The sequence below is a fragment of the Stenella coeruleoalba genome, assembly GCF_951394435.1.
Source record: "Stenella coeruleoalba genome assembly, chromosome: 10".
NCBI lineage: Eukaryota > Metazoa > Chordata > Mammalia > Artiodactyla > Delphinidae > Stenella > Stenella coeruleoalba.
Window position 1 is genome coordinate 61,892,508 of NC_137156.1, and position 21,737 is coordinate 61,914,244.

At 39.6% G+C, this 21,737-nt stretch overlaps 1 protein-coding gene and 1 long non-coding RNA gene across 5 annotated transcripts in view; one reads left to right on the forward strand and one right to left on the reverse strand.

Moving 5' to 3' along the window:
- WDR48 (WD repeat domain 48) overlaps positions 1–17,435 on the reverse strand; it is a 41,899-nt gene extending 24,464 nt beyond the window's left edge. The window contains exons 1-6 of one of the 4 annotated variants that reach the window (XM_079933137.1): positions 17,347–17,435; positions 4,976–5,116; positions 2,947–3,025; positions 2,149–2,231; positions 1,870–2,029; positions 1,723–1,806 (exon numbers count right to left, since the gene is read on the reverse strand). In XM_079933137.1, the coding sequence (XP_079789263.1) occupies positions 1,723–1,806; positions 1,870–2,029; positions 2,149–2,231; positions 2,947–3,025; positions 4,976–5,116; positions 17,347–17,394 (595 nt within the window). In that variant the 5' untranslated portion in view covers positions 17,395–17,435. Of the gene's footprint in view, positions 1–1,722; positions 1,807–1,869; positions 2,030–2,148; positions 2,232–2,946; positions 3,026–4,975; positions 5,117–16,606; positions 16,675–17,346 lie in introns of those variants that run through there. The other 3 variants (XM_079933134.1, XM_079933135.1, XM_079933136.1) reach the window with 3 other exon arrangements.
- A 51-nt stretch (positions 17,436–17,486) lies between these two features.
- LOC307192325 overlaps positions 17,487–21,737 on the forward strand; it is a 31,884-nt gene continuing 27,633 nt past the window's right edge. The window contains exons 1-3 of the long non-coding RNA XR_013830042.1: positions 17,487–17,898; positions 18,457–18,667; positions 21,406–21,521. This is a non-coding gene — a long non-coding RNA (uncharacterized lncRNA). The remainder of the gene's footprint in view (positions 17,899–18,456; positions 18,668–21,405; positions 21,522–21,737) is intronic.

Genomic DNA, 21,737 nt, shown 5'->3' on the forward strand with positions numbered 1-21,737 from the left:
TGTTTAATAACTAGTTAGCACAAATTGCAAGTTTAATTATTCGATTTAGAAAATCTTATCTTTATGAGTACTCTAAGGAAAAGAAATCTCTATAATGGAAATAATTCTAAATCATAATATTGTTAACAAAATTTACATCTCTTCTGGATTTGAGCATACACAAGTGCTCAATAAATATTTGCTAAACTGAATTGCACTGTCATTTAAGAAACTATATGCATAAGTAATGTATTTTCAAAGATGCACATGAAAATGAAATGAAAACTATGGCTACACTCATTATTTACAAGAAAACACAAATCAAAACAAAAATACAATGTTCACCTACCAAATAGATAAAAAACAAGGCAATACTTAATTCTCAAAAAATACAGTTAAAATGGCACCCTCATACATTACTTGTGGAATGATAATTTGGTACAACTCTTATAGAAGGAAATTAGACAATGTGTAGCAAGAATCATATTCATGCCCTTTGATTCAGAACTCAATACCACTGAAGTATGTATATAAAATTGTCTATACAGTATGATTCCAACTGTACAACAAAGAATAAATTTAAACAAACACTGAGATGCTGTGAGTAAAGGAGTAAATACATGTAAAGTATTTAGAAAGGTAACTGCTTGTATTAAATGCTCAATAAATGTTAGCTATTATTATTACCTCCATAATTATAAAAAACTTATTTGATATCCTCTCTAAACAATTCTAAGCAAGACATATCTGTTGCAGAATCTATAACCACCTAGCCTCGTCTCTGACCTTGGGACAATCCTGCTTTTTTTGCTTCATTCCTTCTTGTTAGTGTCTCTTTCAGGCAGGCCTTACATCTAGAGAGAGCTAAATGATGTATTATGACAGCCCCCAGCGGGGACCAGCTGCTGAATCCCTGAGATTGTGTACAGGTGAAAAATCACGGAAAACAAGGGAAGAACGGTGTTTAGACTTTCACATATTTCCTGAGAAAAAGGGCAAAATAATATTTAAGAAATTATAAACACCGGTCTCCCAACCTACTCTTCTTGGCACACGCTAGATTATATTAGAACTGTTAGTTATATCAACATGAGTATTCCACAGTCATGACAAATTGGACCTGTTATGGAGGAATCTAGATAGTTCAGGCCCATATCCTGAACACAGACCTTCTAGGCCAGGCTTAGCCGTAAATGTGCTCTCAAGAATCCCTACTGACACCTGGCCTAGAGAACTATTATTGGTTGGGCCAAGTGTGAGCTGAGTTTCAAGTCTAGACCTGTCTGGATCTGACTGGGTAATTGAGATCTCTTAGTTGATGAGGCATCCATGCTACTAACCTGCTGTGAATCTCTCTGAATTGCCTCTAGATGTTAGGTTAGCCTTCCTGAACTCTTCTGTTCAGGAAGAGTTGGCTGGATTCTTTAGGGCTGCTCTGAAAGGGTCCCACAATATTGGCACTAAAACCCTTTCTTTCCTTTGGGTATTTTCCAAGTTGGCCATTAACTCAAAGGCTCTTAGTATATAGTAACACTTTTAAAAGTCAAAAACTACCTACTTTTTGCCAGGTAATCACCACCTCCATCAATAATATCTGCCTAGAGTGTGGCTTTGGGTCAGGCACAGCTGGGATATACAAAGTAATAAGACAGGCACTTCTGCCCTGTGGAAGCTTACACTTCAGCTAGGGAGCTAACACATGCACATGTACAAAAATAACCAGGTTACACCTGGAGAAGTTACCATTTTTAGATTGCAGTGAGAAACTAGTTCCTTGTTGTTTAATCATACTCTTGGGGGCTAGAACGCTGTAGGTAGAACCACTCTCTTAATGAAAACTTATCAAACTTGTTTTATAAACCATTCTTTATTTATGTCAATTTGGATCACTGTCAAAGAAATTTTTTTCAAACACCTTACTTGTTACAGTGTTATTTGAGGCAGTCAATGCTGTTAGAGTATTCACATCCCAAAGGAATATTTGTCGGTCCAACCCAGCCGATGCTACCAGTTCTTTATCCTTGGCATATGCTAAGGCTTTTACATAATCCTGCAACAAAATACACATACTCTGATCTACTCTGTAGATCAATAAGCAAATGACCCACATGAAGTACTGAGATCTCAGTATTACACTAAAGACATTGAAAATTGTGTTAGTTGTTTTACCTTATGAGTCCTTAATGTTGACATGCAAAATCCCTTATGTGCATTCCATACTTTTACTGTTGTATCAGAGGAAGCAGATATTACTAGAAGAGGCAAAGAATTAAACCCCTTAGTAATGTGACTTAACACCATTTTAAAGAATTAACGTAAAACAATGTAACATTGTCTCAAACTTTCACACATACATACAAAATGTTCATACATAAATATTTGAATATTTATGTGTATTGAATATTTATAATATTCCTAACATTAATTCAAACATCTTAATATTCATAAACACATACACATCTGAAAGTTCTTTCTAGAACCTATTGTATTTTGTCTCAAATATTTTTTTAGATAGGCAAGACAGACTTTTTTTAATGTTTCAGTTGAAGGCACAACTAATTTGATTATGCAAAGTTTCTCTAACACAGATTGCAAAACCAAGAAATGGATCTTACCATAATGAAAACAAAAAGAGATATTAATAAGGTTAAAAGAAGAATACATGTTGTATGAGTCTATTTATATACAATGACAATGCAGGCAAACTAATCAATAGTGCTTGTAAGACATGAGAGCAGTTACCTTGGGACAAGGGGTAGTGACTGAAAGGGTGGCATAAGGGGGCTTCTGGTAATCTGTTTCTTGATATGGATGTTCACCTTGTAAAATTTTAATGAGCTGTACTCTCAAGGTGTGTGTGCTTTTCTGTATGTATGTTATACTTCAATAAAAAGGCTTACATAAAAAAAAAGTTATCAAATTGAATTAAAATCTTCCAGCAGCCCCAAAATTCAAAGAAATACTTACATGTTTTCCCATTACAACAGAGTACAATGTCATTTACCCAATCGGTATGGTGTTCCATAGATGCTATATATGGATCTTGCTGAAATTAAAAGAAAAATCATAAAAATGTCTTTAGTCTACATTAGAGGATAAAATATATCACAAATTATAGATATGTTTATATTCTTCAATTAATGTGACACACTGCTCTAAGGTCTTAAAATTGACAACTGAATTCAGAGTAGAATTTCATCAAACAATTGATGCTTCCATATGACAGATATAAACAGAAGTTTTGTTTCAGGACAGTTTTATTACTGATGAAAGTCTAGGTTTCCAGGAAAAATGCTTAATTTTTATGCCCTGAGTTAGTGAAGGCAACAAGATCTGGGCTAGGCACTGTGTGTGACACGAGTGCAATAGGAAGGGGTTCACTAGAAAGGACAGGACATGAACAAATCTGCAAGCTGGGGGGATCTGACTCAGTAGTGGTGAAGGCTCAAAGCTGACAGCAGGGACAGAAAGGAAGCTGATGAGAGTGGTGAGAAGCGTAGCCAGACCGCAGAGGGGGATGCACGCTTCTGCTCTTAGCTGCCTACTGCTGTTTTTACCTGTGAACTAAACATTTTGTCACAGTATCTACAGTCCTTCAGAGAAGAAATGGAAGCCAAGGGCTAAAGGATCATCATTTCAATTCAGTAACTCAAGATTTTTCTATTCCTCTCACTTGTTTTAATCACCAGAAGAGGACTTTTAAAGAAGAGTATTTGGTTATATCCTACACCTAAGACAGGCACGTTCAAGATGATTCATGGGCAAAAAGAACAGCTCTCTACAAGTCTAGTTGAGAAATGATGCTATTTAATCTTGTCATAAAAATGAGGACCAGAAAGAGATGTCTGAGGGCAGGATAGGCAGCTTTCTAATTCTTCCAGGCTAGTTCTTGTGTTTTCCTTAATTTGTTTGAAATACTGTAAATTTCCAGGAAAGTGACATTCCAATTCAAATATAAGTTCCAAAAAGCACTTCAGAGCCATAGTTTTCTTACTTTCCATGTTTTTAACATTGGGCCACCACTGTTTCCACTGGTTAAAGGATTCAAAGCCTGCTGGACCAAAGTCCATTTAAAGAAACTATCCAGGAACTGTGCAAAGTAGTGGTTCCTTTTCAGATGGAGCATCAGACTTGTAGAGCTTGCTAAAAGACACAGACTTTTCAAATGACAAGGTCTAACATCAGGGTTTCAGGGTTAGATTGGGTTCTAACTCTCTGTCATGAACTAGCTACTTAACCATGGGTTAGAGTCTCTGAGTCCGTTTTCCCACCTATGAAAATGGATCTTAATATCTGCCTTGAAGGATTATTAAAACCATATTGGATACGAAAGTGCTAAGTGTCTGGTACATAGCTAGGAGTTCAAGAAATGCTCCTTCTTCTTCCCTGAATCTTTCTTTCTATGTCATTCATAATACAGGTATTCAAACAAAATACAAAAAGAGCTCCTTTCCATTTGACTGGGGATTTATCTTCACATATCATTAAGTCCTGCTCCTGTTTTCATAGTTTTACACCAACTTTATACTATATAATAAGGCCCTATGGGTTTTGTGGGCACCCTAATCACTTTTAAATGAAGATATCAAATACTTGTTCAAGGTTAATTATAAATGTAAAAGCATATTCAACCTTTTTTTAGTAACACTGAAAAGGGATGCAAGAAAGCTTTTTGGGAACATATTTAAAACAGAAAAATAAATTGTTGCAAAGAAGCTCCCTACCAGACAAATCTCTTTGTTCCTTTGCAGCAAAGGGCTCTTATCACAAACCTAGTTTATAGAGTCCCTGCCTTAGCTAAAACACTTCTGAAACTCCCCTGGGGTGTTTTTCTCAGCAGCTTACTGAATTCTGGTTGCAGCGTCTTTATTTATAGAGTGTACCAAATAACTCAGTGCTCAAAGAGATTAAATCTGAAACTGTGAAAGGCACCATATTAGACAGACCAAAACTTACTGAATATAGATTTAAAATATAAACTCAATCCCTGACTTACCTTGTGCTGATTGACACTCCATATTCTTATGATGGAGTCTCGACCTGCCGTGAAAAGTCTGTTTAGTGCTGGGTCCAGCTGCAGGGCATTGACCCCATTTCGGTTGTACTTCTCCACTTCATCTCGAATAACATAGGAAACCTGACAAATATGTCAAGATTGGCTGTTTATGAAGCTACAAACATGTGATAATAAAATGTAGCCTTCTAGTGGCCAATCTGAAATTCAAAATCCCATGTTTTCTAATATAAAACTTATTTCCGAATCCAATAAAAACTTTATTTTACTCTATAGAGACTGAAGGGCTGAGGAGAGAAGAGTGACATTAATAATAGCCTAGACCAAGATAAGCAAGTTTGAGGCTAAACCACTGCAAATATCTCCTAACTGGACTTTCTCCCCTACCCTTGTTTGTCTTTAATCCATTTTCCACAAAGCAGCTGGATGAATCTTGAACACATGAATAGAAATATCTTTAAAAAATGTAAATAGGAATATCGCTCCCTGTTCAAAAACCCCTCTGGCTGCTTACTCCACTAGACTCAGGATTGGATCTGGACTCCTCAAGTGCCTCTCCTGCCCCTCATCCTTGCTCACTGCTCCCACTCCTTGCACACACTGTGCCTCCAGACGGGCACATGTGCTGGTCCCCTCTGTCTAGAAGCTCTTCCTCCCACTCTGTCTGGCTAACTCCTACTGCAGTCTTTAGATTTCTGTTGAAATGATGCTTCCTCAAAGACCTTCTCTGACCTGCTAAGCAAAATGAGGTTTTGCTCTCCAATAACACACTAAACTTTTCTTTCAGAGAACTTTTCCCTACTCTATTATGGTTGATAACCTCTGTCTGCTCCATGAGAAAACTCAAGAGAATCAACCAAAAGCAATTACAATTAAGAAAAACTCAACAAGCTGGCTGGCAGCCAAAAGCAAAACTTTTCTATTCTAATGAAATAACCAGTTAAGATATAATGGGGGAAAGGGGACCCTATTTACAATAGCAACAAAAATAAATATCTAGAAATTCATTTTGCAAAGAAGATACATAATCAACAGGACAAGGTACATAAAAGAAAACTTGAATAAAGGAGACATACCATATTAGTACAGGAAGTACTACAGGAAGTAGTAAAGGAAGGTAGTACAGGAAGATCCAAAATAAACAATTTTTTCCTAACTTTGTGATTTTAACCCAACTGTGGTCAGAGTCTCACTGGATTTCTTTCTAGAAGTTGACAAAATATATACCAATAGTACAATGCTTTGAGGGGACTACCCAGTCACTTTTTTAAATGAAGGGATATTCTTTAAATATCTTAAAAGGTATTATAAAGCTACCAGAATTACAAAGGAGGACCACAATATGAATATATAAAAGGATCAATGAAATAAAACAAAATTCAGAAACATATTTTCCCATTATACATTTTTTATTTTGATATGAACAGATTTTGAAACAATGAGGGCATGATAAATTATTTAATAAATTATCTAGGAACATCTAGTGGTTCTATTGCAAAAAATAATATCCTCTCTCCAAATCTTAAACCAAAATGAATTTTCATATGGACTAAAGATTGAAATTTAATAACCTAATCATGAAAATACTTGCAAGTATTTACATAGTCTCTACATAGAGAAGGCTCTGCTAACGTGACAAGAAAGACCACAATCTTTGAAAAAGAAAAGGGCAACGCTGATCTGACCAAACACAGGCCAAAACTTTCTATACATACACAAATGTTCACAGCAGCATTATTCACAATAGCCAAAAAATGGAAACAACTCAAATGTCCATCAACTGAAAAATCCAGACAGTAGATTAACGGTTTCCAGGGGCTTGGGGAAGAGGAGAATGGGGAATGACTACTATGGTGTACAGGATTTCTTTTTGGGGGTGATGTTCTGGAATTAGGTGGTCAATGCACTTTGCAAATATATTAAGAATCACTGAGTTGTATACTTTAAAAAGGTAAATTTATGTGAATTTTATCTCATTAAAGCTGTTATTTAAAACAAAGCAAACTTCTGAATGTCAAAAAAATAACATGAGCAAGGTTACAAGGCAAACACCTAACTGGGGAAAAAATGAATACAAAAGACAAGAGTTTACTCTTGACAACATACAAAGATTCCTTAGATAACAACAGAAAAAGTCAACCTCTCCAACAGAAGGAGAAACAGAGATCACGAAGAGGAAATTTTTTTTAAAGAAAAGAAAATGGCCAACAAACACATAAATAATAAAAGATGTGAAAAGGGCCAGGGTTGTATACACAAAGACAAGGATGTTGTTTTAATCCGGCCTTTCGGTGCAAGTAACTGTAACTGAAATCTACTCAAACAAGCTTAAATATTTTTAAAAATGGAGAATTTAAGATGAGAATTTAACAAGGATATCTAACAGAGCTCAAGGGCAGGAAATTCAATCATGACTCATAAGAGACATTTTAAAAATAAAATCATGGCACTTCTCTACTTAAGCTTTTCACTGCATTTAAAGTCAAGTCCAAATTCCTCATATGCTTTGGTTCTACCCTGCAAACTCACACTCACCTCAAACTAACTTCCCCTATGCTCTTTGACGACAGTCACACTAAACTCCTTCCTGTTCCTCAAACACATCAAGTTCTTTCCCATCCTAGGGCCTTCAGATTTACTTTTCCCTGTGCCAAGAAGATTCCTCACCTCTCCAATCCCCACAAGAATACTATTCTCCCAGCTTTCATCTTGGCTGACTCACCCTCACCCTCACACTCCAGGTCTTAGCAGAAAAGTAATCTCCTCTAAAAGGCCTTCCCTGATCTCCTTCCCCTATCACCTCCCCTACTCCATTTCTTCTACAGTTCTTACCATGCTGCATATTTATCTTTTTTGCTATATCTTCTCCATTAGAATAAAAGCTGCAAGAGGGCAAGGAACTTGTCTGCCTTGTTCCTCCTACCACAGTATCCTTAATATAGTATCTGGCATACAAAAGACATCTCATAAACATTTTTTGCATGAATCAGATACTGAAAAACCATCAGGAAACAAGCTGGCTTCAATGTTAGTTTCAGTCTCTCTTAATGCCTCTTCCTCTGGGGCTTCAAGGCTCCTTATCAGCTTTTCTCAGTACATTTCCTATTTAACGAAGATGAGGTAGCATATATGAATCTTGATTTTCAAATTTCTGGGAGATGATCTGATTGGCCCAGTGGGAAAGGGTCAGAGAATAACAACATGATTGTCAGTCCTCATTCCAGGTGGCAAGGAATTCTCAGCAAAAAAAGTTTGGACCAACCTCTTTAAGGGCATCTATTACAGATGTGAGATTAAAAACAGCAAATAGGGCTTCCCTGGTGGCGCAGTGGTTCAGAGTCCGCCTGCCGATGCAGGGGACACGGGTTCGTGCCCCGCTCCGGGAAGATCCCACATGCCGCAGAGTGGTTGGGCCCGTGAGCCATGGCTGCTGAGCCTGCATGTCCGGAGCCTGTGCTCCGCAACAGGAGAGGCCACAACAGTGACAGGCCCGCGTACCGCAAAAAAAAAAAAAAAAACCAACCAACACCACCCCCCCCCCCCAAAAAAAACAGCAAAAAACTAGAAGTATCCAACCTAGTTGGGTAAATTTTGGCACACACATCTATAAAAGAGAATACTATTTAATCATTAAAAATGTTGGTGTAACTCTAGACTGATTAATATGGGAAGAAACCCAGGGTATATTTAAGTGAAGTATGCATGGTCTAACACAGTAGTGTATAATAATCATTACTGTAAAAATGTTGCATAATATTAAATATACATATATTTAAAAATAAACACACAAGTTTAGAAGGATATACATGTATAAAACTACCAGTAGTTATTCCTGAGTGATGGAATTATGGTGACTGTCACTCACTCATGCCTTTTTAATACAGTATGAATGTTTTATAATAGGCATATATTACTTAGTTTTTTGAATTTATAATTTAATTCTTATCCAACTAATTCTTGCCTGTATTCAGAAAATCAAATAGTACTGAAAGACAATAAAGAAAAACCATCTCCCTACTGTCTGGTTAAGACTCCCCATACCCAGTCTTAATCCTTAGAGGTAATTAATTTCAACTCTTGGTTGTTTCTATTAGATAGCTACTGCATTTCTCGAAATATTGTGCTTATCCTTATCCATTTTAGACATTGCCTATTTACTCAAGCTATGGTAGGTTAGGATGTAGCTCTGAAACTTGCCTCAGTAATTCTTCCCTCTACTCTTCTGATATCGATAGATCTATCACTGTTTTTGGTTGATTAAATAATCTGTGCTACACTGTTGGACTGTAATTGCTATCTACTGACTAGCCAAGTACTATATTATGAATACATTTCCTTCCTCAGAGAGCTCTTCATTTTCCCTAGAGTTCCTTCTTTCCTTCAATGGCTCCCGCTACTTTAACTTCGATTTTCTTGAATTACTGCAGCATATTAGATAGTCCAGCAAGAACCCACCTCCAACCCCCACTTTCCCACAAGGCTTCCCCCTCAGAATCTCCCACATTCTCACTCTAATCTGGGCTGGCTGCCCTCTCGGTCTGCTGGCACAGTTGTCACCTTCGGTGCTTCCCTTTACTGCTTTTCTGGGTTAGAGCCATTGTTTCCTGAATTCCAATGTCTCTTTTCCTTGCTCACTTCCCAGGACGGCAGAAGTACATCCCCAGGACCTTAAGAAACTAACATAGAAGAAGGTACATGGGAGGTGACTTAGCCCTTGCATGTCTGAAAAGGTCATTACCTTGACACTTGATTTGGCAGGATAAAGAAGTCCATGTAGAAAAAAACTCAGCTTTTGAAAGCACTACTCTAATTTCCTCTAGCATCCAGTGCCGCCACTGAATTCAATGCCAATTCTGTTTCACTCAACTTTAAGGTGATCCCATTTTCATTCTCTCCCGCACCACCACCTATACAGCCCAAGATTTTAGGATCTTCTCTTTTTACTTGGTGGGGTATTTTTTTGGGGGGGTTCTTTATCATGATAATTTTTGGTCATTTTATCATTAATTTTGCTGTGTACTTTGAAAGCCCTTTCAATCTAGAAACTTTCAGCTCTGGGAAATCTTACATCAATTCATTAATAACCATCTCTGTTTTCTTTGCTCCTTCTTAAACTCTCATCAGTCAGATGTTGGAACTTTCAAACTGATCCTTCATCTTTTATGCATTCTATACTATCTATCTCTGTCTTTTTGCTTACTTTTGTAAGACTTCCTTTACTATTTCATAACTCTGCTATTAATTTTTTTTGTAAATTTTAGCATGATGGACAAAATAGGAACAATAACTTCAATAAGAAAATGGCTAGGTCAATTATGGTCCATCCATTCTACGTAGTCATTAAAGAATAAATTACATACAATGATATATTCCAAGACATATCACATTAAAAACTTGTTAAAGAAAAAAAATTGGCTGTAGACAGAAGAAAAATAGGATTCAGGTCTTTCAACAAATACTGATTAAGCATCCACCAGTTGCCAGGCTCTATTCTAAATGCTGAGGATACAGTAGTGAGCACAGAAGCCCTCCTGGAGCTTTCATTCTAGTGGGGGAAAGACAGTAAGTGAAGTTTTTTTCTCAAGATACAGGCAAGCTCTGCAGGCAGAAGAGATGGAAGTAAAAGAAAAAGAAGAGTAGAAGGTGCTGGACACAGAAGCAATAAATGAGTGAACAAAGTCCTGGAAAAACTTCATTTAGGCAAAGTCAAGAGTACAGGCAAAGGCAGAGAAGATGAGGACTCATTCCTGCCTTGATTTGCTTAAAAAAAAAGGAGCGGGGGGGGGGAGGAAGAGAAGGTACTATAAGGACTCTGCAAGGGATGGGAAGCCAGAAGCCAGACCTTCAGTACGAAGTATGCATTTGGAAGAAACAGTTAAAGGGACTCTGACAGGGAGAAAAATGACAGGGTATTTCCCCCAGCAGCAATATCCAGTTAGGTTACGCTAGGAAAGCCTGCTTCCAAGCTCATTCAGGTTGGTGGCTGAATTCAGCTCCCTGAAGTTGTAGGCCCGAGGGCCCTGTTTCCTTGCTGGCTTTCAGCCAGGGATTCATCCTTGCTCCTGGAGGCTGCCTGCAATCTTCATGCTTTCTATGTGCCTTCTCCTGCAACAGAAGGGCCGCCCTCATGTCTCACATTTTTCTGACTTGGTCCTCCAGCGGAGAAAGTTCTCTACTTTTTAAGGGCTCACATGATTAGATTGGGCCCACTGGGATAATCCAAGATAATCCTCCTATTTCAAGGTCTGTAACATTAATTACAGCTGCAAAATCCTTTTTATCATGTAACCATAACATATGCATAAATTCCAGGGATTAGGGCATGGACATTTGGCAGTGGTGGGGGGCGGGCATTCTGCCTACCACAGTAACAATTTTTTGTATGAAAACAAATATGGATATATTACAGAATCACAATATTTTTAAGAAAAGAAAGGAGACTTAAAAGCATTTCAGGCTCACAAAGAGGACACTCTGGGCTATTCCCCCAGGCTTCCCCGAGGTGTGCATTAACTCATTTCCACTTGGATGTCTAATAGACATCTTAATCACGGCATGTCCCGAACCGAGCTCCTGACAGTCCTCTCCAAATGAGCTTTTCCTGTCTTCCTCATTGATGACGTTAATGGCAACTCCATTCTTCCAGTTGCTCAGGCCCAAAACCTTAGGGCCAGGCTTACTTCAACTTCTCTCATCTCACATCCTGTCAGCCAGTTTTGTCATCCAGAATTCAACCCATTTTCACCACCTTGGGTGGAGCCACTATCATATAGCACCTGGATTTCTTAAATAGCTACTGGTCTCTCTGCTCTGCCCTTGCTCACCTGCAGTCAGGTGATCCTGAGAAAACACATTTCTTCTGCGCAAAATCCACCAAATGCTTCCTACCTCACTCAGGAGTAAAAGCCAAAGCCCTACTATGGCCTGTAGTGCTCTACATGATTTGGTCTGCAGTTACCTCTCTGATTTCAGCTCCTACTCCCTTCCCCTCACTCACTCCATGGCAACCACAATGGCAACTTTATTATTCCACAAATAGGCCAGGTACATTCCCACCTCAGGACCTTTGCATTTGATATTCTCACTGGAATGCTCTTCCCCCAAGTAACAATCTCATTTCTGTTAGATTCTTACTCAAAAGTCAGCTTCTGAGCAAGGCTTTCTCTGACCACCACAAAAAAATTTCACTTTCCCTCCTCTGCTGCTTATCATTAATCATTTTTTGACATTTAAAGGTTATTTTTCCCCCAACATCGTATTATGAAAAATTTAGAGAACATATAAACGTTGGAAGAATTACACAGCAAACATCCATATATCCATATGGATATATTCTACAATGAACATTTTCTATCCATTTGAACATACCCATCCATTTGATCCATATCATTTTTCAATGGCTTTCAAATTAAGTTGTGCATCATTAATAGTATTTCCTCCTAAGTACTTCAGCATGTATATCATTGACCAGAGTTCATTATTTATTTATGGCTCCTTTTTCAAAGGTAAGATTTACATTTAGTGAAATGTACACATCTTAAGCATACATAGATACGTCTGACAAATTAATACACCTGTGTAATACAAAATTCTACCAAGATATATACATCACCACCCTAGAAAGTTCCCTCATCCTCTTCCCAACCTCTACACCCCACCCCCAGACAATCTAGAACTGACCCTTTTCACCATAGATTACTTTTGCCTGTTCTGTAACACCTTATAAAGAGAACCACACAGCTCTTTTGTGTAAGGCTACTTCTAGCTCTCAGGCTACATCAGGCTAAATTTGGCCAAGAAAAATTGGCCAAATATGAATAATTCTTACATGTGTTTTTCCTGTTCAACCTCGTGGACCATGACTTTCTGCTTGTCCCTATGTTTCGAGAGTGCTGATTTTAAAAAGTATTCTAAAAAGTAGTCTTGCAAATAAAAATAGGACAATTTCTAGCCTGACTTCTCTTAGTCAGGGGTTAGTAAAAAACTTCTACAGAGGTTAGTAAAAACCCACCCAAGGGCCAAATCCAGAACAAAGTCTGTTTTGTAAACAAAGTTTTAATGGAACACAGCCACACCTATTCATTTCGATATTGTCCTATTGCTGGTTCCATGTTATAATGGCAGAGTTGAGTGGTTACCAAACAGGAGAATGGCCTGCAAAGCCTAAAATATTAACACCTGGCCCTTTAGAGAAAAAGTTTACTGACCCCTGTTCCACTGGATATCATATTGGCACTGAATTTTTTATTACCCATCCTATATAAAAAGTAACTTACCTTGGACATATGGCTAATTTATAAGGGTCTTTCCTTGAGAAACCAGGATTTGGCATCATCCTACTGCTACCTTAAGAAAGTCTTGAAGATTAAACAACCCAGAATTGGGGCTCAGAATGAGGAGTAAAGACCACGCTGAGCTCTGACTAGGTCTAGAATAACTAAATATTTGGCAGGGAAAGGGGATTAGTACTGGTAGAACAGACATTTGTTGGTTGCCTCTATATTCCTCACTGCTCCCCAATATCTTCCTCAAAGCAAGCAAATGCCAGAAGAAATTGTGTAGGGACTATTTAAGAGACTGTTACCATGGATAGTATGGGGAAAGGATTTGAGGTCTAGAACAGGTGCAGCCACCATGCCACCAAGAGGGAAGACCTATATCTAGGAGTTTGGGAATAGGAGAGGACAACTTGGAGGCAGCCCAATGGTAAAGGTGACTTTACATCACTCCTCAGGGTAGAGAGTCACAGTGAATCTGCTGGTTCAAGATTTGCGTGAAGCTAGAACCACCTCTTGAGTTATCATTTATATGAGCCAATACATATGTTTATTGTGTGAACCCGGTTATGTTGGATTTGGGGTCATTTCCAACCAAAAGAATCATCTTGTTATGAAAGACCAAGTATTTACATTCTTGGACCAACACTGAGTACTAGGGCATGGTTATTGCTCCTAAACCACGAACACTAGTAACTTTTGTCCAACCTCATTCCAAGAGTTCTGAAGCAAGTAAGGAAAAGAGGCCACAGCTGAAGGAAAGATGGAGACAGTCAACCAACAAACCCAGGTTGTTGGAAAATCATCACATTAAAGGGATTGCCAGGGACTGAAAAGCCTTGCTGTGATATCCTGATGACCAGGAGAGAGCTGCATCATATATTTAAATTCACACATTTGTCTGATCATGTTTCGGACAATCACAAATCCACCCCTCCTCCACATACTCACCTCCACTCTCCTTAGAAGTTTAAGATGGTAGGACATGTGCTCATTCTTCATTGTGTCTATAATTAATAAGTAGTATGCTTGGACCCTTCTCCACTGGTTATTTATCAATATTATAAGTCTCAACGGTTCTTTCTGGCCTACTATTTGATAACGGAGCTCAGGGCTACTGCCTCTTAGTACAAGAAACAGACAGCCAAGAGGCAAAATAAATTACTGTAGCCATATATATTTTTTCCAAAATGGAAAGATTTTTTTTTTAATTTATAAGAGCAAAGAATGTTGTAAAAAGTTAAAAAATATAAAGGTTCATTATTTTAAAGTAAAAGATATTCTGTTTCCCACCTTACCAATAATCACATAATGTAATACTCCAGAGATAATCACTGTTGATATCCTTCCAGACTTTGAAAATGCCTTATTTCCTTTGTGGAAATGGGACCATGCTATGTTGATTTCCTATTTTGACTTCTGGACACCTTTCCTTTTTAATAATATACATCTAGCTTATCTTTTAATTACAAACTAATCTACTATATGAATGTACCTAACTTATCTGCCAATTTACTACTGATAAACATTTAGATTTTTGCTTTTCACAATGACAGCATTCCTATAATAAACACCCTTGCATAATGAGAGAAAGATATATGCATACATACTTTTTTTTTTTTTTTTTTTGGTGGTCTGTGGGCCTCTTACTGTTGTGGCCTCTCCCGTTGCAGAGCACAGGCTCCGGACGCGCAGGCTCAGCGCGGCCATGGCTCTCGGGCCCAGCCGCTGTGCGGCATGTGGGATCTTCCCGGACCTAGGCACGAACCCGTCTCCCCTGCACCGGCAGGCAGACTCTCAACCACTGCGCCACCAGGGAAGCCCTGCATATGTACTTTTGTAAAACAATTTTTTAGACAAGGAATTGCTGGGTCAAAGGAAATGTGTATTTACAAATCTGACAAACAGGAAGACACGAAACAGTGAATACCATGACTCCACTTAGAGTAAAAAAATCACCTAAGTCGGGTACACACACGAAGAAGTACAGAACATTAGTTTTCAACCAGCAACAACTCTGCCCTCCAGGGGACATCTGAAAATGTCTAGAGTCAATTTTTGTTGTCACAACTGGGAAGGTGCCAGTGTCCAGTGGGAAGGCAGGATGATGGAAAACAACAGTCCTCCCACAATTAAGAATTATCCAGCCCAAGATGTCAATAGGGCTCTCAGTGAAAAACTCTTAGCTAGGATTATATCTCACAGTCTTCAAAGCAGTTTTCTTTGAAGAGTGGAAGACAATTATCATTTACACTTTTGTTTGTGGGGTTTTTTCTTTTTGCAATGAACATGCACTAGTTTAAAAAACACTTCCATAAACAAAAGTTCTCCCTTGTGTTGAGATAAAATCAATCTCTGTGGCTTCTCATACTGGTTCTACACCTTAAAGACAAATTCTGAAAGCAGCTAACAAGACTCATTGAATCTTCTCTTCAGCAGACTGATCTTAGATGGTTCTTCTGAATGCTCTTCCTAGGAAATAGCTTCAAGTCACTTCACCAATCTGATTGCTATACCTATTAAGAACAAGGTGCTAAGTGCTGATCCCCAAACTCTAGTTTTGTACTCTGATCAGTGAAGAGTGAAATGATTATCTTCCTCATCCTGCATACAATGGCTCATATTCAGCTTATTAAAACACTCAGTTTTTCCACACATGCTGCAGCTAATTTATATTTCCCCCATCCAGTACTTTTATATTGACTTTTAAGTCTAAATGCAAGAAACTAAGACACTTGATTAACTCTCCTTACTACCCTAAGGAAGGTACCTACCACTCTAGTGTCTAGAATATAATCAAGTTACAATTTTGAGTTACATTTTAGTCAGGAACAGACATTCTCACCTGACTTGGATGCTGGGGTTACTTAAATCCCATCACTGATGCACTTAAAAATCACTAACAAGGTATGCTATTTTAGATTCTTATTAATGTCACTCAATTCAACAAACATCTAAGTGAGTGCCTAGGACACTGTACTGATCAATGAGATCAATAAAACAAAGAAGTGAACTGGCCAGAAGACTTTATGACCTACAGCCATTTCTTCAATGAAGGAACCCCTTGTCCGGACTACCTATTAAACACTGGCTGATTTCAACCTGTAGAACTATATATAATGCTGTGTTTTATAAAGAAAGCTTGGGTGTTACTTATTCCTGTACTCTCTCAATTCTTTGCACATTTTGGGGCCTAAACTAAGTGCTCAGTAAATGTTTAATAAGTGCACCGTACTGTCACCACTACATACAACATACCTGCAGGTAAACACCTGTAATAGGGCTTTTACTCCTCAGATCGTTGAAAATAATAGAAAGCAATGACGCTTAAACGTACCCAAAACAAAACTGGATTCACGAAGGCATAAAGCACACACGGGCGGGTTAGGTAACTCTTTACCCTTGAATAATACATTAGAGAAACAGAAAGAAAGATTCAAGGATGCACTCTGAAGAAGAAATGGTGAAGACGAAATTAAATTCCAAAACAATGAAAATTATAATTCCCCCACTAACACAAGCATACTCCCACGTCATTTCCACCTTGCGGGTGGGGGGAAGCTCCCGCATAAAAGGAGGCAGGGGGCTCCCACATGCAGACCCCTGCTCAAAAACCCTGCAGGGCTCCGCAGCCCAGCCGCAGCCCCGCCACGCCCCCGCACGGGCCCACTCACTCCGCTGCCCGCCCCGCGGGGAAGCTCCCGCAGGCCTCCGCTCCGACGCCGCTGGCCACAGCGCTTGGGAGACAGGCAAGGGAAGGGAGGCAGATGGGCGGGGAACGAACCCAGCCCGACCACGCAAGCCCAAGCCTACGAAACAGTGGACGACCGGCAACCCCAGGCTCCCAACCGCGCGCCCAAGGGTCCCGGGACGGGGCCCCGGCGGGTCCAGTCAGCCGCCCCCCGCCCCTTCCTCAAGCCGTTAGAGCCGCAGCCCCACCCCTAGCCGCCGGCCGCGCCCCGTCCCGCTCGCCCCAAGCCGCTACCCCGGCCGACCGCGGCCCGAGGTATCTGCTCGCTGGAGGTGGGCCCGGGGATGCCTGCCACGCCCGGGAGGTCGAGGAGCCGGGGTCCCTACCTGTACTTTCCTCCGCCCTGCCGTGTTCTGCCGGTGATGGGCCGCCATCTTGCATGTTGACAGTCCTACGTCATTTCCGGAAGTGACTTGGACCGGGCGGATGTCCCGCCTCTTCCCCTTTGGCCGAGGCATTGTGGAGCTTTTCTCAGGGACTCTTTGTCGCTGCGGCCGGTGACCCTGTGGTGCGACAAAAGCACTTAAAAATCGTTGCGTGCATATAGTGCTGGCGGAGAGAGAGCCACTTTGTGACCCAAGGGAGCAATCTGTATCCAGCTCTGTGTGGGCCTGGACCCTGGCTTGCGCTGTTCTCCTCAGAGGCCCAAGTAGGCATAAGAAAAGCGCTGAAAGAATTAATGTTGGAGATGGGCGCCATGGACTCCACCTCCACTCCCTCAAACATTCGTGGGCAGCCAAGGGAACCGGCATATTTGCCATGAAGTACCTAAAAAAGGCGGAGGATTATAAACTGGCCTGGAAGGAGGAGAAATAGAAAGGTTTGCAAAGGAGGTGGCCCCATCTTATGGAGGCGCGCAGTGTTCGTTTAAATAAGAGGTAGGGAATTCCCTGGCGGTCCTGATTAGGACTCAGCGGCCAAAAAAAAATTGATGTTATAAGAAGGCAAAAAATACTAGTTAAAATTGTTTACAGCCGGACTTACCTCGTAATCCAGTGGTTAAGACTTTGAGCTTCCACTGCAGGGGGCATGGTTTTGATTCCCTGTCGGGGGCGGGAAATAAGATCCCGCATGACCCACGGCAAAAAAAAAAAAAAAAAAAAAAAATGTTGACAGAGACGACTAAATTCCAAATCCTGAAGGAATTGGGGCTCACTCTAGTATCTGGTTTAAATCATCTCTTATACTGGGACAGTTAGACCTTTCTGGATGAAGGTCTGACCTGAGGAAATTTTCCTGACACTAATTATAAGTCTTGATGGTCCCAGGCTAATTATTTGGCCAGTTGGTCGAGGACATGGAAAGAGCACGATTGGAGAACTGGTGACAAGGAAGCCTTGGGAAGGGATATGGTGATGGACTTTGCAGAATGAATCTTAAGAATCATATGGATGAAATGAACAGCTTTGTGGATTAAACTCAGCCTCCTTTTCCAGGCTCAGTGATTGCTCAGTGGACTCATGAATGAAATGGTGATGATAACAAGTTTGGAGCTGTGCATGGGATCACCAAGCCACTGCTGAGCGTTCAGGTTGCTAGCAGCAGTGAGCAGTCCTGAGTTGGTGATATGCCTCATGCTCCAGGAGGACCAGCCAACCACTTGGAGGCAAGCGGATTCCATTGGCCCTCCCAGTCATCGAGGAAGTGGTAGTTATTTGTCCTCTCTGAAATACACTAAGTTTAAATTTGCTTTCCTTGATTGCTGTGCTCTGTCAGCACCACCATCTGGGAACTTCCTGAATGCTTTATGCACTGTCATTGTGTCTGACACCATATTGCTTCTGATCAAGAAATTCACTCTGTAATGAAAGAAGCAATGCAATGGGCTGTTGCCCATAGAATTCATTGATCTAATTGTATAGTCTATCACCAAGAAGCACCTGGTCTTATTGAAGTCTTAGTTATGGTGCTTTCTGGAAAATAACCCTTTTTGATGCTGTTTTATAGGATGCAGTGTATGCTTTGAACTAGTGTGCAATATTTGGCACTCTTTCTTCCTGCTCCTGTTATCTACTGCTGTATAACCACCCCAAAACTTAGTCGTTTAAAGCAACTTCAACATTTACTTTGCCTACAAATCTGTAATTTATGCAGGGCTCAGTGGGGACAGCTTATCTCTGTTCTACTTTCCACTTGATGCCAGTTGGGGCAGCTAAAAAGTTGGCAGCTGGAATCATCTAAAGGCCCACTCCTTTACATGTCTGGTGACTGATGCTGAATCTGTGGGCAGAACACCTACTCATGGCCTTTCCACAGTGCTGTTTGGCTCCTCACAACATAGTAGCTGGGTTCCAAGGGCAAGCATGCCAGGAGAGAGAAATCCAGGTGGGAACTGTAATGCCTTTTCTAAACTAACAGTAGAAGTCCTGCAGTGTCACTTCAACCACCTTCAATTCATAGAACTTAATCACTAAGGCTGCTTATATCTAAGGAGACTCCTTTTTTTAAAATGGGAGAAATGTCAAAGAATTTGTGGATATGTTTTAAAACCACTACATTTCCAAAGGTAAAATTAGTGGATTTAGGAACAAAGGGATATTATACCTAATGTCCCCCAATTACAATTTTTTAAACTGCCATTCTCTGAAATTCTGGACTCTGCTGGTTTAGAGGTTTGTTACCAAAGAAAGGAATTCCTCCAACAAGGCTGAACGACGGTTCTACTGATTTGGAGCTGGGACTGCCACCTCACCATTTTGCATGTTTTGTGTCACTGAATAGGAAAGAGAAGAAGAGCAAGGTTATGGTTTTGGTGGAAGTAATTAACCCTGATCATGAAGCAGAAATAGGTTTGCTGATATAGCTTTAAACAGATAGGTACATCAAACACTCAGATCCCTTAGAAATGAAGGTATTGGTTGAAGGTAAAGGGACAACAGAATAGCTGGTGGAAAAAGGAAGTCATAAAGGGAAGTGAAATTCTCATGATCAGGGGAAGAAATGAGAACAGTCATGTTTCCTTTCCTTTCTTGATGTATCACGTATACTTTTAAGTGTTTTAACTTTTATTTTCTTTCTTTACCCTTTACTTCACTATTATATGTGGGGTGTCCTATTGTTGGTAAATTCATTATTTAGTAAGTTGCAGAGGAAAAGATAGCAACTAGAGGTTGTAGACTTAGAAATGGAGGATGGATGTGGTAATTGATGAAGCATTGGGTTGACTTTTGGAGGGTGACAGAGTGAGTGCATCTTTGACTGTGTAAAGGATAGTTGCAGTATTTTAAGTGACAACTTTTTTTTGAAGTGTAAGCATTGAAAGCAGTGGTTATATTGGTGTTGGGCAGCCAAAGGGATGACTTTACATTTGATATTTTTGTGGCTTTATTTTCTGCTGTCCATCATTTGAGTTCTCTTTCTGTGTTTGGGGAATTCCGCACTATGTGTCTTGGTGGTGAGCACTGCTTACAGAAAGTGATAAAGACAGTTACTCAGTTTTTCTAGCCTTCTTATAGCAAGAGTCTATGCATGTGACCTCAGCTTAATTAATCAGATGACATCTTGACTGCAACTTGGTGAGAAACTCTGAGGCAGCACTGTTCAGCTAAACTGCTCCCAAATTCCTGCCACTGCAGAAACTGTGTGAGATAATAAATGTTTGTTGTTGTGGGATAATTTGTTATGCAGCAATAGATAACTAATGCACCCTCCCTTCTCCATGAGGAGGGGAAATGTCACAGCACTTTCACAACTTTACAAAGATAGTCTCATCATCAGCTTCTTCAATCTCCATTTAATTCTTTGTCTTTTCTTGTGTAACTGTCAGGAGGCTTATCCTGGGAGAATTCCTTCATCAGTCTCTTAGAATTTCCTCCATAGGAAGATTGGTACCTTTATTCAAAATGTAAGAAGCCTTGACACCTACTATATTTTTCTCAGTTTTTGAGACCTCTGTTTAAAGTCCTAGGCAACATGAAAACTTTAACATCCTGAAAAAAAAAATCCACATACGTATTAAATAAAAAGTAAATAAGAGTTCTAGAAGGCTTCTACTTACAAATAAACCAGAGTGGTTCTTGTTAAATCTTACTCTGGAGGGACCCTTCCCTCTGTCAGTTACCTGTCAATTAACTTCTTACATCTTCAGTTTTTTAAATCTGTAAAATGGAATCATAACAGTACCTATTTCATATGGTTCTTATGAAATAACCTTACCACAGTACCTGGTAGGTAGGAAATATTCAATATACTTTAGGTATTATTTTTAATCATCACCTTGCTCAGGAAACATTGCCAAAATGTTATAATAACATTACCAAAATGTTGTAATTTCCCAGGATAGATTTTCTCCTCTTTTATATAATGTAGGCTCTATCACTTTGTAAAGTTTTCATACCAGCTTGAAATTTATCTTTTGTTCTTGCCTGCTTTCTTGTTTTCAACAGCCTGGAAAAAGATTCATGAAATGATAAGGCCTTTTAACAGATTTGTCCACATGTTTAAATACATGTTTTCTGGCTCCATGACCAAGCCATTTACTGAAGGAAGTGAAGGTGACCAGGTATGTCTTTGAACCAAACCCCAGACTTACCATCATCGGGGGGGAGACATGAATGTTTTCTGTTTTAATTCTTTAAGAGGAATTAATATGTTTTGAACATTTGTTTAAAAGCACACAATCATGCAACGCCTTGGTTTGCAGCTGCTACGGTCTGCTAGTGCTTAATGCATTAATTTGGATATTTTAAAGATGAATTTTAAAAAGAATAAAATTTTA